Source organism: Ranitomeya variabilis, chromosome 5, assembly GCF_051348905.1.
Source record: "Ranitomeya variabilis isolate aRanVar5 chromosome 5, aRanVar5.hap1, whole genome shotgun sequence".
In the NCBI taxonomy this organism is placed as follows: Eukaryota; Metazoa; Chordata; class Amphibia; order Anura; family Dendrobatidae; genus Ranitomeya; species Ranitomeya variabilis.
In genome coordinates this window covers 86968793-86984494 of record NC_135236.1, presented here as the reverse complement: position 1 = coordinate 86984494, position 15702 = coordinate 86968793, and the positions used below count along the sequence as shown (strand labels likewise).

The following is a 15702-nucleotide window of genomic DNA, read 5'->3' as shown; positions in this document are numbered from 1 at the left end:
TAATTTTTCTGAGAGATCATGATTGTTGTGAAGGGCCAAAAAATTAGGCTGAAATTAATTCTACTCAATATTAAGATTTTACATTAATATTAAATGTTATTGCTTAATATTGAGAAGAATTGATTGTGAGTTTATTGTAATATATTCTTACCTGTAATAGCTATTTAAAACCATATAAGTTACTGCTTTTTATAACATTTATGAAAAGCAATAAATCATACTGGTCCTGTTACTCAGCTATTGTACCTTGATCAAAAGCTCCCCCCAGACAGCATGATGTCCCCACAGGTCACTACACAGTATGATAAACCCCACAACTGCCAGTACAGAATGATGGCCCCACAGTTCCCCGCAGTAATAATAATAATAATTTTTATTTCTATTGATATTATAATTATTAGTGCCGTTTAGCATTTTCTTTTGGTGTGTATCAGTATTTGTAAGCCAAAACCAGGAGTGGGTGATAAATACAGAAGTGGTGCATATGTTTCTATTATACTTTTCCTCTATTTGTTCCACTCCTGATTTTGGCTTACAGATACTGATGTAAAATACTGATCAAATACTGCTAGTGTGACGGCAGCCTTACTGTTCTGTTATGCGTAGAGCAAACTTTATTCCTTTACTCTGATGGCAGCGCAAAGGATATAAATCTTTCTAACAAAAAAATGAACCAAAAACACTAAAGCTCCCCTATTTCAGATAAGACATAGCCAGAAGATGCGGCTGGGGACCATGGCCAGAGACCAAACAAGTCCGGTGCCGCCTATGGCCGGATTCTCTACCTGCATTTTCACTGAAACACTGAAGCATCTCAGAGAACAATAATATCTGGCTGGAATCATACAGCCGGGCTCTGATTCATGCTGCCCGCAGATTGGGCTGTGTGAATTAGCTGGCAGCTTCCCTATAAAGTCAATGGCTTTGCACCTTTTACCTAAATGGGTTCTCTAGGAATAGAAAAAAAAATAATTAAAGGAAATGTCATTATGAATAAATTAATAAACACATTTAATAAGAAAATTGCATTACTTTTCTTGCTCTTTTGGGGTTTTTATTATTGCAAATACATCATCCTCTACGGTTGCATCATCCCGTTCTTTTTTGCCTTTTTTTTTGTACCAAAAATATCAATGATAAACGTGTCCTGTGCGTTTTTTGATACCTTTTTTCTTTATTCTAAATGATGTGTTACATCATATTATTATTATTATTTTTAAAACACACAGATAAAATATGATGTAATGCTGTGTATAATCAATGACAATATGTTTAATATGTCCGGTAGGTGAAGAGGTTAATCTAACAAAAAGATGTAACCTGTAGCCATTTCCCATAACGTTTTTCTACTGTCTTGAATTTAATCTGTACAATAACTCAGAAGTGAAATCTTAAAAAACAAAGGTTTCTGTGGCCACAGCTGCACATAAGGAACCATCGTGCTACTTATCCCACCCGCTAATGGCCAGGGTCCATCTAAATCGTGAACCTTTGCAAACCAAGAAAACCTCACAGCATGCATAGAAAGGGACAGGCAAGAAAAAAGGCCGGAGCTAGAAAGACAAGAAGATAGAAAAGAGAGAGGAGGAGGTAAAAGAGTGGGAGGGTAATAAGAGGCAAAAATTGGGGAGACTGGTCCTGTTTAGTACCCTAAGTGGCTCAGATAGCGACTCTTATTATAGAGGACCCATCAAGTCAGTGCTGTGTATCACAAATGCATCACACAGTATTACAGGGTTTTTACCAAGTTTACAAGTTATTCTCTATCCATTGGGTCCAAACCCACGGGGACCCTAGCCAGTTGGAAAAACGGGGGTTCTGCATATTGGTTTTGAATGGAGCAGACAATGAGTATTCGCACCTTTGCTCCATTCATTCTCTATTGGACTGCCAGAGATATCCAAACGGTGTACTCCGCTATCTCCGGCTGTCCATAGAGAATCAATGGAGCTGAGTGCACCTCCTTGTCCTCCGCTTTATTCAGAGTCACTCTGCAGAGCATTTCAGAGAAAAAAATACTTGACTGCAATCATGGAGCCAAAATATGTTTCATGCATGAATCAGCTGACAGGGGTTCTCCTTATTGTTTTCTTCAACAATTTACCTACCACCATGGCCATTTATAGTAAGTACTGGAATGTTCCCTTTTTTTTTCCTACCAGAGTGAATATCCAGACCTAGTTCAATACAGGCTAGAAGTGACTGGAAAACCAATGGTTCTTCATCTAGAAAAAACTGAGTGAGTGTCCGTTGTATGTCCACAATTCGTGTGTAGCCAATATTCACATGTAGGGAGCCACCTTTTCAAGTCTTGTTGCAACATGGGTGTGAATTAGCTGAAAAATTGTGTGGCTTAAGTTTTGTAAAATTGAACTAAAATTTTACAGCCAAAAAATGATCAAAAGTAAGTAAAAAGTTAGTATAAAATGATTTAAAGAAGTGCCAAATTTATCCTCCAGCATTAGCCACTGTAATAAATTTGAGACATCTAATTCTAAATTTATTGTTCGAATTTCGACATTTACAGTTCTATGATACAAATTATCTTTCCAGAGGCGCAGCTATAGGGGGTGAATGGAGGTAGGCAATGGTCAATACTACATATTGTGCATTGGCTCCCGGTTCTTTGTTATCTCTAACTACCCTTCACCCTCCAAAATGCAGCCCATTGTATGCAGTGAAGAACATAATATGTCTAGGTGACCCTTTATAATTGATCACTGTCTCATTACTGTGCAATATTTACCGATATATTTCCCGTTCTCACAGAGACCTAATATCTGAAAATTACACAGAGACTCATTACCTGGAAGATGGTTCCCCAGTTACGACCAGTCCTAAGATTAAGGTAAGGTCTTACATATCAGTAGGAGGGTCTCAGAAACTATACCCTTTTAAAACAAGCTTCCTCATGTTTGGGCCATTCTTTTATCAAAAATCTGAAAGATAAAAAAATGGTATAAAACAGTTTGGATAGCCTTAAAATGTTTGTGATTTTTGGCATTTTCATGTAATTCTGCTAAAATGGGCAGAGCTTTGATGGAACCAGATTGGACAAGTTGTGGCTACACCCACCCATCAAATTTATGGAAAGTGGCGGCGTGTATTATGCCAAAAATGTGACTTCAGTCACTGAGCTGGTGATGCACGCCACTGATTAGATGTCCCAAATTCATAAAGTTTCATATGCTTCTTAATGAATTTGGCGCATCTTATTCCTGCACGCCCCTCAGTAAGATTGGAGTACGAAACACCAATCTTAATGAATTGGGGCCACAGTTATGAGCACATTTTGTGTATGTACAGATTGGGCATATTGAAATCCAAGCCCATCTGACATAAATCGGGAAGGGCATACACATAAGATCATCATCTGATCTTGGTGATGTTCGCAGCTTACCACGAGTTTTCTCTATAATTATCTGCATTCGCGTCTTGTAGGATCACTGTCTATATCAAGGATATGTGAAGAATGAGAGTGGTTCCCAGGTCAGCCTGAGCGCATGCCATGGATTAAGGTGAGATAATATATATAGGTCAGTACAATATTCTACAGCAAGTCTAAAAATCACAATCGCTGCTAGAGTAATAGTCTAAGGCAGTGTTCCTCAAGTCCGGTCCTCAAGAGCCACCAACAGGTCATGTTTTCAGGATTTCCTTAGTATTGCACAGGTGATAATTGCATCACCTGGACATGCAAGCATTCAATGACCTGTGCAATACTAAGAAAATCCTCAAAACATGACCTGTTGGTGGCTCTTGATGACCGGAGTTGGGGAACACTGGTCTCAGGTATCGTCCATGGTAAGACTAAGGATTGTCAAATCTGGAAAACTCACCCTGTCATGGAATTCTTAGCCTGGCGGAACACATATGACATTAAAATTTATATTACCGACCATTATGCACTGCAACATCATCTGTCAGGTGAGAATCGGGAGGACATTAGACTGACTCATTCCGATGATAGCGACAGGCTCAGCTTTCTTTAGGCTAATGTGTAGGGGGCCTTATTTTAATATAGGGAAGCCCTGTTCAGGGTAGTCAACCGTCCAGAAATTTCAGGACAGTCTTTAGAAAAAGGGAACTTTTTTGTCCCATCCTGAAAAAAAGTTTAAGGCATCCATGATTTTCTTGAAGCTAAAGAAAGTTACCGTATACAGATTATTTTAACAGTAATTATAATCATTTCACAGTGAATGAAGCCGATGTCTTCATATCAGAATAATGCTCTGTAGACAGGTATTAATTATAACCATAATGATTTATTATGGTTTTCCAATGTGTTTTGTATAAAAGATTGTCTGTCCACGATTTTTTTTACAAGCTGTCCAGCAAAAATAAAAAGTCAAGTTGACAACCCAGCCCCAGTTCAGAATCTTAATCTCTAGGCCAAAGTAGAGAAAGGTTACAAAGTGTGCCTCTCGCTCTGGACCTGTTTTGCAGATGACCTATGATTTGAATGGATACCGTATTATGCTGCATTTATCTTGTAGAAAAGGGATTCTCCAAAGCGGAGATTTCTTTTAATATCAGGGGTCATATAATTGATTTTTGGAGAGGTAAAAATGGCTTCCAAACTATTGTAATATTTTCTTTTAGTGGCATCATTACAACACGAGAAAATAAATTTCTTATTCAGCCTCTGAAGATGTCAAAAACCGGGGCTCATGCTGTTTACGAGTATCAAGCCCAGGAGACCCCAAAAACTTGTGGTGTGGATGACAAAAATATCAATGAGACAATAATGACCAAGATAGACTTCTCAACTAGCAATCAAGAGGTGAGAAACATCTGTCTGTCTATCTATCCTGGGCCATAAGGGTGGACAACATATGTGGTCACCCAGGGCACTCCACCTGTTACTTTTGGTACCAATTAGGATACCAAGCCATTCATCCCATTTGCTAAAAATATTTTTAACGCAACCTCTCTACTCCATTGTTTCATTTTCGCATTTCTCAAAGAGCATAACTCCATTCATTCCAAGTTTTTATTCCTGCACATCTGATTCTCTGCTTGTGTAAACCATTTATGTCAACTTTGCCAAAAAAGGATATTAATGACCAATTCTTGGCTAGGCAACTTCCATATTTAGCTTCTACTGAAGGAACCATAATGGGTAGAGGACGGTCTAACTTGAGGTTCCTTGGCCTTTCTGCAAAATCTGTCACAAGGCCACCAGCTATAATCTAATACTGGTGATTTCTTATTTACCTTGTAACACAGGGGTGTAGCTAGGGCGGTCTACCAAGATGTGTGTCCTGGGTCATAGGTGCCAAATGAGGAGCATCAACAATGCACTCAGGGGTCAATTCATCAAAGCCAGAAAACTGGTGTAAAAGGTTTTAAAAAGTCAGAGCACTTTTGCGCAATGCTTAAGTGCACAACAATCTTGTGACTTTTGACAATTTCACACCAGATTGAAGGAACTACACTTAAATAGGCAGAGCTTGGGAGAAGGCATGGCTATGCTCGCCCATCCAATTAATTAAAAGGCGGCTTTTCTTACTCCAGAAATGCTACTACTGTCCCTGACTGCGCTAGCATTTTGGGTGAGGAACACAAAATTGAGACGGTGCACCAAATTCATTAGCTGGCGTGTGGCTCTTATTGGATTTGGTGCTTCATACTCCAGCAAATTCTTCATTAAGACCGGCTTGCCACAGCTACAGTCCTCATGAATCGGCTACTCAGTGTTTTTTTATTTAGAGTTATGGCAGCCAACCTAAGCTTTGCCCCGGGTGAAGGAAAGTCTAGTTATGGCATAACTCCGTCTATTATATGACTTTGAAGTTCCTTTGCTTTATCGTCACAGAAACAAGAGTTCCTAAAGGCAAGAAAGTATATCCAAATGTATATAGTGGCAGATAATTCTATGGTAAGATTATATATAGTACACGTGTAACATATAGTCTGCTATAGACTCTACATATACTCATGGGGGACTTCTGTGACGCACGTTATTAATTATCTTCTTACGTTCAGTACATTAGATTTAACCGCAGAGCAGATGAAGTGAAGCAGAGAATATTTGGGATTATTAATTTTGTCAACCAGGTGAGTTCATGCCGTAATATACCGTAAATACATCTCTAGGTATAAACTTCGGTGAGGCGACCACCCAAAATTGCATTTTTTCTTTATTTGTATAGCAGTTCTATAGAAGGTTATTTGTATAGCAGTTCTATAGAAGGGTAGTTAAAGCAAAAGTTAAAAAGGTTTTCCCACTAAATACACTCATGACTTTTCCAGTGCACAGAATAGATGATAGATATATATTCACTGGGGGTCCACATAGGACACGGCCGTGTCCTTAAAAAAATACATACTTCATATATATGGCATTTTTTTTCCTTTTTGAACTCAATGGAAAAGTATGCATGGAGGAATATGTTTGCCATACATTTAACATTTTCTACACCAACTTGAACCTCCCCTAAAAGCACAACCTGTCGTTCAAAAATATTTAAGGAAAAACTATTGCCTCGATCAATCATTTTCTATTTTTTAGTCATTTTTCTTTTATTATTGTCTCATGGAATCTGTTGCCGTAGTTTAAGCCGAATTCTTCAAAATGAGGCATGCGGTTTATGAATTTTGTCTAAAGTAAAAAATTGTCTTTAGTTTTTTTTTTTAAATTTATGCCAAAATATCTGGTGTCCATAAATTCACTCCAGAAAGTGGGGCTGGAGTACATTTCTAACATATTTTGCAATTTTTATAAATATCGCAAATGTTGAATCAGCCAAAAATACTTGGAAACTTGAAAGTTCACCCACATTGGAGAAGTAAAACAATTGTACACATCTAAAGTAGACTTTAATTAAAAAAACGGAAAATAAAAGACAAATTAGGCTGCTTTCACACTAGCGTTAACTGCATACCATCACAATGCGTTTTTTTGCCATTGATTAATATTAAGCGACGCATTGTGACGGATTGCCACACGTCGCACCCGTCGTGCGACGGATGCGTCGTGCAGTGGCGGACCGTCGGGAGCAAAAAACGCTACATGTAACGTTTTTTGCTCACGACGGTCCGCTTTTTCCGACCGCGCATGCGCGGCCGGAACTCCGCCCCCACCTCCCCGCACCTCACAATGGGGCAGCGGATGCGCTGGAAAAATGCATCCGCTGCCCCCGTTGTGCGGCGGAGACAACGCTAGCGTCGGGAACCTCGGCCCGACGCACAGCAACGGGCCGAGCCCGACGCTAGTGTGAAAGAAGCCTTAGGCATAAATGGAAAACAGGTGAAAAACATCAAAAAGTAGACACGTTACAGACACAGGTGCAATAATGAATCAGGTCCTTTATTCACATACTTTTTTTTAATGATGCAAATGGATGATAATATCTTAAACATATTTTTTTTTTTAAGTAGATGGTTGCATTTAAAAAGACATTCATGTGTCTGTTCAACATGTACTTTTAATTAATAGGCGTATAAACCCCTAAATGTTTTTGTGGCCTTAATTGGATTGGAAATTTGGAACACTGGAGATAAGTTTGAGGTGGTCTCCTCCTCCGGCACCACTCTGAATCGCTTCTCTGAGTGGAGGCAAACGCAGTTATTGCCTGGAAAACCAAACGACAATGCTCAGCTCCTAACGTAAGTTTTTGCCAAAAATTATCTAAATAATACGTGAGAAAGATATGTGGCACGGGCAGCATGTATCAGGCATGCTTTGACCTTTGGACTTTCAGGCTCCATATCTCATTATCCACTGCTGCTTTGAAGGTGAAACTACCATCATTTTTTAGACAATCGTCTTGGCTATATCATACATAAATTTGAGTTACAACTAGTGATGAGCGAGTGTGTTCGTTACTCGAGATTTCCGAGCATGCTCGGGTGTTCTCCGAGTATCTTGGGCGTGCTCGTAGCTTGTTTGTGCATGATTAGCCTGTTTCTTTAATATTATTTATAGATTGTGTGTTGTAAATTGTTTTTTAGACCCCAAGTTGTCCCTTTTTTGTTGTTCTTTTTTTAGTCATTTGTAACATCTGTTAATTTGTTCCCTCAGGAACATCGATTTTGATGGTGCCACTGTGGGACTTGCGTGGATCGGCACACTCTGCAATAATGCCAATTCTGCAGGTATTGTTCAGGTAGGACACGACGTATATTATTCCTACACTTTAGATCCCCTATATACAGCCAGAATGCATTTAAAGGGAATCTGTCAGTAGGTTTTTGCTGTGTAATCTGAGGACAGCATGAGGTAGGGGGTTAAAGCACAAATTTCAGTGATGTGTGATGATATGTCATTTATCAAGCTGTTTGCTGCTGTTTACTTACAGTGAAGGTTTTATCACCTGATGATTATCATTGCCCGGACTACAGCAGCTTCAGAAGTGCACGATATCTAGTCCGACCACGCCCCCTCCTGGGATAAGCAGCTCACTGTTTATAAACAATGTATATACATAGCCTGGTGTGGGTGGGGGCAGCTTTCTCAGCTCTGCTGCATAGCTACTGTACATCTAAAAACTCTGATTGTGTCAGAAGAACTGCTGCACCCAGGAAACTAAGTGATACATTAATGGATTCAGGGTCTTATTTCCTACATTATACTGCTTTCAGATGAGGTAAAAAAACCCTGGTGACAGATTCCCTTTAAATGAGAATTTGGTAATACATTTTTTTAAAAGGGTTTCCGATAGGATAGGCTTTAATTTTCTGATTGCTAGGAGTCTAACGGCTATGTCCCCCAGTGATCCCAAGAATGGATCTCTGCAGAGCCCCTTTTGACTGGATTGGATGTCATGCAAGCACACCTCTGCTTCATTCTTTGCAAAATGGACTGCTGGAGATAGTCGAGTACAGCGCTCGACTTTTGTCCCAAAGATAATAAATGGAGTGGATGTGCGCATGCTCAACTTCTTCTCAATTTAGACAGGGCTCTGTAAGATGTTGAGGTTTTGGTCCAGTGGGTGGTCTGATCAGTGACTGACAGCTTTCTTTGCATAAGTGTGCATGCAGAGGTAGCTGTCAGTCACTGACAGGGCCGCCCACTGGACTGAAAGTCTCAGAATGAGTAGAGGATTAAATGATTAAAGCACAGGTTATACTGAATCTTTTCTCTTAAAGGGAACCTGTCACCTGAATTTGGCGGGTCCTTTTTTGGGTCATATGGGCGGTGTTTTTGGGTCTTTTATTAACCCCTTTTTTTCCCACTGGCCGCACGCTGGTCGCGAAATTGACTTGATGTTGATTCGCTTTCCTCCCTAGTTAACGTGTGCGCAAAGCAATCTTGCCTTGCGCACGCGCAGTATGCTTTGCCCAACTGCGGGCAAAGCTGAAAACCATTAGTGTGCATGCGCCGGCACACTATGTCCCGGAAGTTTTTCGCTGTGTTCCGGGACATAGTGCGCCGGCGCATGCGCACTAATGGTTCTCGGCTTTGCCCGCAGTTGGGCAAAGCATACTGCACGTGCGCAAGGCAAGATTGCTTTGCGCACGCGTTAACTAGGCAGGAAAGGGAATCAGCATCAAGACCAGCGTGCGGCCAGCGGGAAAAAAAGGGGTTAATAAAAGACCTGAAAACACCGCCCATATGACTCAAAAAAGGACCCGCCAAATTCAGGTGACAGGTTCCCTTTAAAACTTTATATCAAGCTACAATAATATGATGCATGCAGACTGGACTGCACTTTCATGGTGACAGGCTCCCTTTAACATGTTTAACAGATGAAAGGGGCTCCCTCTGTCAGCCTATAAGTACCGTGCGCAGGTTAGGGAGGTAAAAAATCTTACAAAGACTAATTCTTTTTTTCAATATTATCTAATTATTTAATGTACTTTTTAAATCATTCATCATAATCATAATAATCAGTTGAATAAAGTTATTCGGCATCTGTGCCATCCATGGAAAAAAAAAAAACAGCAAAAATAGCAATAGTTGTTTTACACTTTCTCTTAGCCCAACAAAATAATTGTAAAAATGAATCAACAAATGACATATTCCAAAATGATGGCATTAAAAATAGCATCTTGTCCTTCACAAATGTAACTGTAAAAGGTAAATACAATAATCTGTAAAGATCTACACCCACACATGGGGTGACCAAGCACACTTTGGGAAAGGCACAGAAAATTAAGCCATCATGTACAGTAGATTCTGTCAGTCAGCCAAATGTGCTGTCAAATTCACTCTTTAAATTACATACAGTATATATACAGTTGAAACCAGAAGCTTACATACAGTATATAAAACACTATATAAAAAGACACATATGAATGTTTTTCTCAATATCTGACTTGAAATTAGAATAAACCTTTCCCATTTTAGGTCAGTTAGAAATACCATAATTATTAATATTTTGCCAAATGCCAGAATAATGAGAGAGAGAGAATGTTTTAAGGCATTTTTATTACTTACTGCTAAGTCAAAAGAGATCAGGGCTTTGTAATGGCCGCTCCAAAACATTGACTTTGTTCTCTTTAAGCCCCTTTGTTACCATTTGGCAGTATGTTTCGGGGCATTGTCCATTTGGAAGACCTATTTCCGCCCAAGCTTTAACTTCCTGGCTGATGTCTTGAGATGTTGCTTCAGTATTGCCATGTAATCTTCTTTTCTCATGATGCCATCTATTTTGTGACTGGCACCATTCCCTCCTGCAGCAGAACAACCACACAACATGATGCTGCCACCCCCATGTTTCACAGTTGGGATGGTGTTCTTAGGCTTCCAAGCTTCTCCCTTTTTCCTCCAAATGTAACGATGATCATTATGCCCCAAAAGTTCACTTTTAGTTTCATCAGACCACAGGATATGTCTCCAAAAATTAAGGCATTTTTCTGTTTCTTTTGGAGTAATGGTTTCTTCCTGGTAGAGCGGCCTTTCAGCCCATGTTGATACAGTACTCGTTTCACTGTGGATATTGACACATCTTCACAAGGTCTTTTGCTTTTGTCCTTGGGTTGATATCCACATGTCGGACCAAAGCATGTTCATCTCTGGGACACAGAACCCATCTCCTTCCTGAGCAGTATGATGGCTGGACATTCCCATCTTGTTTATACTTGCATACAATTGTTTGTACAGATGAGGCTGGTTTCACACTTGCGTTTTGATCTGCAGCGTTTTAAAAAAAAAAAGCATGTAGTGAAAAAACGCATGTAAATGCGGCAAAACGCCGCGTTTTTTAGACGCATGCGTTTTTGCATGCAGAAAAAAACCGCGGCGTTTTGCGGCATTTACATGCGTTTTTTCCTGCATTCGCGTTTTTTAAACGCATGCTGAGAAGTGTGTGACAGCTGCCAATCATCAAAATCAACTAGAAAACCCACTAAAAACAGAAATAGCTAGGGTTAGGGTTAGGGTTAGGATCCCTAGTAACCCTAGGGATCCTAACCCTACCCCTAACCCTAACCCTAGGGATCCTAACCCTAACCCTAACCCTAGGGATCCTAACCCTAACCCTAACCCTAGGGATCCTAACCCTAACCCTAACCCTAAGGGTTAGGATCGTAACCCTAACCCTAAGGGTTAGGGTTAGGATCCCTAGGGTTAGGGTTAGGGTTAGGATCCCTAGGGTTAGGGTTAGGGTTAGGATCCCTAGGGTTAGGGGTAGGGTTAGGGGTAGGGTTAGGGTTAGGATCCCTAGGGTTACTAGGGATCCTAACCCTAACCCTAGCTATTTCTGTTTTTAGTGGGTTTTCTAGTTGATTTTGATGATTGGCAGCTGTCACACACTTCTTAGGGTTAGGGTTAGGGTTTTCTTGTGTTTAGGGTTAGGGTTAGGGTTTTCTTGTTTTTTCTTGTGTTTTCTTGTGTTTTTCTAAAAAAAGCATGCGTTTTTAACGCAAGCAAACGCATGTGCTTAAAAACCTTAAAAACGCATGCGTTTACATAGACAACAATGCATTTTTTTGCCGCGAATAAACGCGTGCGTTTTTTTGCGGCAAAAAAAACGCCGCTAGAAATTACTACATGTTGCATTTCTGCAAATGAACGCACGCGTCAAAAAACGCATGCGTTTTTAATGTTAAGTATAGGAAAAAAACGCATGCGTTTTTTAGCGCTAAAACGCTGCAGATCAAAATGCAAGTGTGAAACCAGCCTGAACGAGGCACCTTCAGGTATCTTGAAATTGTACCCAAGGATAGGCCAGACTTGTGCAAGTCCACAATTATCTTCCTGTTATATTGGATGATCTTGAGACTTTCACATAATGCTACAAAAAGGTGTATCTCTAATTAACCCCTTCCCGACCCATGACGCCACGTAGGCGTCATGAAAACCCGTGCCAATCCGACCCATGACGCCTATGTGGCGTCATGGAGGGATCGCGTCCCTGCAGATCGGGTGAAGGGGTTAACTCCTATTTTACCCGATCTGCAGGGAGAGGGGGAGTGGTACTTCAGCCCAGGGGGGGTGGCTTCACCCCCCCGTGGCTACGATCGCTCTGATTGGCTGTTGAAAGTGAAACTGCCAATCAGAGCGATTTGTAATATTTCACCTAAAAAACTGGTGAAATATTACAATCCAGCCATGGCCGATGCTGCAATATCATCGGCCATGGCTGGAAATACTGAAGTGCCCCCCCCCACGCCCACCGATCGCCCCCCCCTGTCCTCCGTTATGGGGTCCGGTCCCCTCCGTCCGCCTGCCGGCTCCCCCGTCCTCCTGTCCGCTCCCTCCTTGCTCAGACCCACCCCCCCTGTGCTCCGTTCCCCCCCCCCCCGTGCTCCGATCCACCCCCCCACCACCCCTTCATACTTACCGATCCTCCCGGTGTCCGGCCGTCTCCTCGCTGGGCGCCGCCATCTTGGAAAATGGCGGGCGCATGCTCAGTGCGCCCGCCGAATCTGCCAGTCGGCAGATTCCTTACAGGTACATTTTGATCGCTGTGGTAGGTTCTATCACAGCGATCAAAATAAAAAAAATAATAAATAACCCCCCCCCCCTTTATCACCCCCATAGGGACAATAATAAAATAAAGAATTTTTTTTTTTTTTTTTTCCACTAGGGTTAGGGTTTTGATTGGATTGACCGCGGATCCGCAGCGGATTGGCCGCGGATCCGCAGCGGATTGGCCGCGGATCCGCAGCGGATTGGCCGCGGATCCGCAGCGGATTGGCCGCGGATCCGCAGCGGATTGGCCGCGGATCCGCAGCGGATTGGCCGCTGCGAATTCGAAGCAGTTTTCCATCAGGTTTACAGTACCATGTACACCTAAGGAAAACCAAATCCGCTGTGCCCATGGTACGGAAAATTCCGTGCAGAAACGCTGCGTTGTATTTTCCGCAGCATGTCAATTCTTTGTGCGGATTCCGCAGCGTTTTACACCTGTTCCTCAATAGGAATCCGCAGGTGAAATCCGCACAAAAAAACACTGGAAATCTGCTGTAAATCCGCAGGTAAAACGCAGTGCCTTTTACCTGCAGATTTTTCAAAAATCGTGCGGAAAAATCTCACACGAATCCGCAACGTGGGCACATAGCCTTAGGGTTAGGGTTGGAATTAGAGTTAGGGTTGGAATTAGGGCTAGGGTTTGAAATAGGGTTAAGATTAGGCTTGTGGTTAGGGTTACGGATAGGGTTAGGGGTGTGTTGGGGTTACAGTTGTGGTTAGGGTTGGGATTAGGGCTACGGTTGGGATTAGGGTTAGGATTAGGGTTGGAATTAGGGTTACGGGTGTGTTGCGGTTAGGGTTGTGGTTAGGGGTGTGTTGGGGTTAGGGTTGTGATTAGGGTTATGGCTACAGTTGGGATTAGGATTAGGGGTGTGTTGGGGTTAGTGTTGAAGTTAGAATTGAGGGGTTTCCACTGTTTAGGCACATCAGGGGTCTCCAAACGCAACATGGCGCCACCATTGATTCCAGCCAATCTTGCATTCAAAAAGTCAAATGGTGCTCCCTCCCTTCCAAGCCCCGACGTGCGCCCAAACAGTGGTTTACCCCCACATTTGGGGTACCAGCGTACTCAGGACAAACTGGGCAACAACTGTTGGGGTCCAATTTCTCCTGTTACCCTTGCAAAAATAAAAAATTACTTGCTAAAACATAATTTTTGAGGAAAGAACAATTATTTTTTATTTTCACGGCTCTGCGTTATAAACTTCTGTGAAGCACTTGGGGGTTGAAAGTGCTCACCACACATCTAGATAAGTTCCTTCGGGGGTCTAGTTTCCAAAATGGGGTCACTTGTGGGGTGTTTCTACTGTTTAGGCACATCAGGGGCTCTGCAAATGCAATGTGACGCCCGCAGACCATTCCATCAAAGTCTGCATTTCAAATGTCACTACTTCCCTTCCGAGCCCTGACGTGCGCCCAAACAGTGGTTTACCCCCACATATGGGGAGTCAGCATACTCACAACAAACTGGGCAACAAATATTGGGGTCCAAATTCTCCTGTTACCCTTGTGAAAATAAAAAATTGCTTGCTAAAACATCTTTTTTGAGGAAAGAAAAATGATTTTTTATTTTCACGGCTCTGCGTTGTAAACTTCTGTGAAGCACTTGGGGGTTGAACGTGCTCACCACACATCTAGATAAGTTCCTTGGGGGGTCTAGTTTCCAAAATGGGGTCACTTGTGGGGGGTTTCTACTGTTTAGGCATATCAGGGGCTCTGCAAACGTAACATGATGCCCGCAGACCATTCCATCAAAGTCTGCATTCCAAAACGTCACTACTTCCCTTTTTAGCCCCGGCATGTGCCCAAACAGTGGTTTACCCCCACATATGGGGTATCAGCGTACTCAGGAGAAACTGGACAACAACTTTTGGGGTCCAATTTCTCCTGTTACTCTTGCAAAAATAAAAAAATTCTGGGCTAAAAAATATTTTTGAGGAAAGGAAACACATTTTTTATTTTCACGGCTCTGCGTTATAAACTTCTGTGAAGCACTTGGGGGTTCAAAGTGCTCACCACACATCTAGATTAGTTCCTTGGGAGGTCTAGTTTCCAAAATGGGGTCACTTGTGCGGGAGCTCCAATGTTTAGGCACACAGGGGCTCTCCAAACGCGACATGGTGTCCGCTAATGATTGGAGCTAATTTTCCATTCAAAAAGCCAAATGGCGTGCCTTCCCTTCCGAGCCCTGCCGTGCGCCCAAACAGTGGTTTACCCCCACATATGGGGTATCACCGTACTCAGGACAAACTGGACAACAAAATTTGGGGTCCAATTTCTCCTATTACCCTTGGGAAAATAAAAAATTCTGGGCTACAAATCATTTTTGAGGAAAGAAAAATTATTTTTTTATTTTCACGGCTCTGCGTTATAAACTTCTGTGAAGCACCTGGGGGTTATAAGTGCTCACTATGCATCTAGATAAGTTCCTTGGGGGGTCTAGTTTCCAAAATGGGGTCACTTGTAGGGGAGCTCCAATGTTTAGGCACACAGGGGCTCTCCAAACGCGACATGGTGTCCGCTAACGATTGGAGCTAATTTTCCATTCAAAAAGTCAAATGGCACGCCTCCCCTTCCGAGCCTTGCCGTGCACCCAAACAGTGGTTTACCCCCACATATGAGGTATCGGCATACTCAGGAGAAATTGCCCAACAAATTTTAGGATCCATTTTATCCTGTTGCCCATGTGAAAATGAAAGAATTGAGGCTAAAAGAAATTTTGTGTGAAAAAAAAGTACTTTTTCATTTTTGCGGATCAATTTGTGAAGCACCTGGGGGTTTAAAGTGCTCACTATGCCTCTAGATGAGTTCCTTGGGGGGTCTAGTTTCCAAAATTGGGT

At 41.9% G+C, this 15702-nt stretch overlaps 1 protein-coding gene across 1 annotated transcript in view; it reads left to right on the top strand.

The window, feature by feature from the left end:
• The window catches only part of LOC143775026 (zinc metalloproteinase-disintegrin-like MTP4), an 86323-nt gene that overhangs the window by 18966 nt on the left and 51655 nt on the right, over window positions 1-15702 (top strand). The window contains exons 3-10 of the mRNA XM_077262841.1: window positions 2163-2239; window positions 2770-2848; window positions 3442-3518; window positions 4603-4783; window positions 5819-5881; window positions 5989-6060; window positions 7442-7611; window positions 8027-8111. Of these exons, the coding sequence (XP_077118956.1) occupies window positions 2163-2239; window positions 2770-2848; window positions 3442-3518; window positions 4603-4783; window positions 5819-5881; window positions 5989-6060; window positions 7442-7611; window positions 8027-8111 (804 nt within the window). The remainder of the gene's footprint in view (window positions 1-2162; window positions 2240-2769; window positions 2849-3441; window positions 3519-4602; window positions 4784-5818; window positions 5882-5988; window positions 6061-7441; window positions 7612-8026; window positions 8112-15702) is intronic.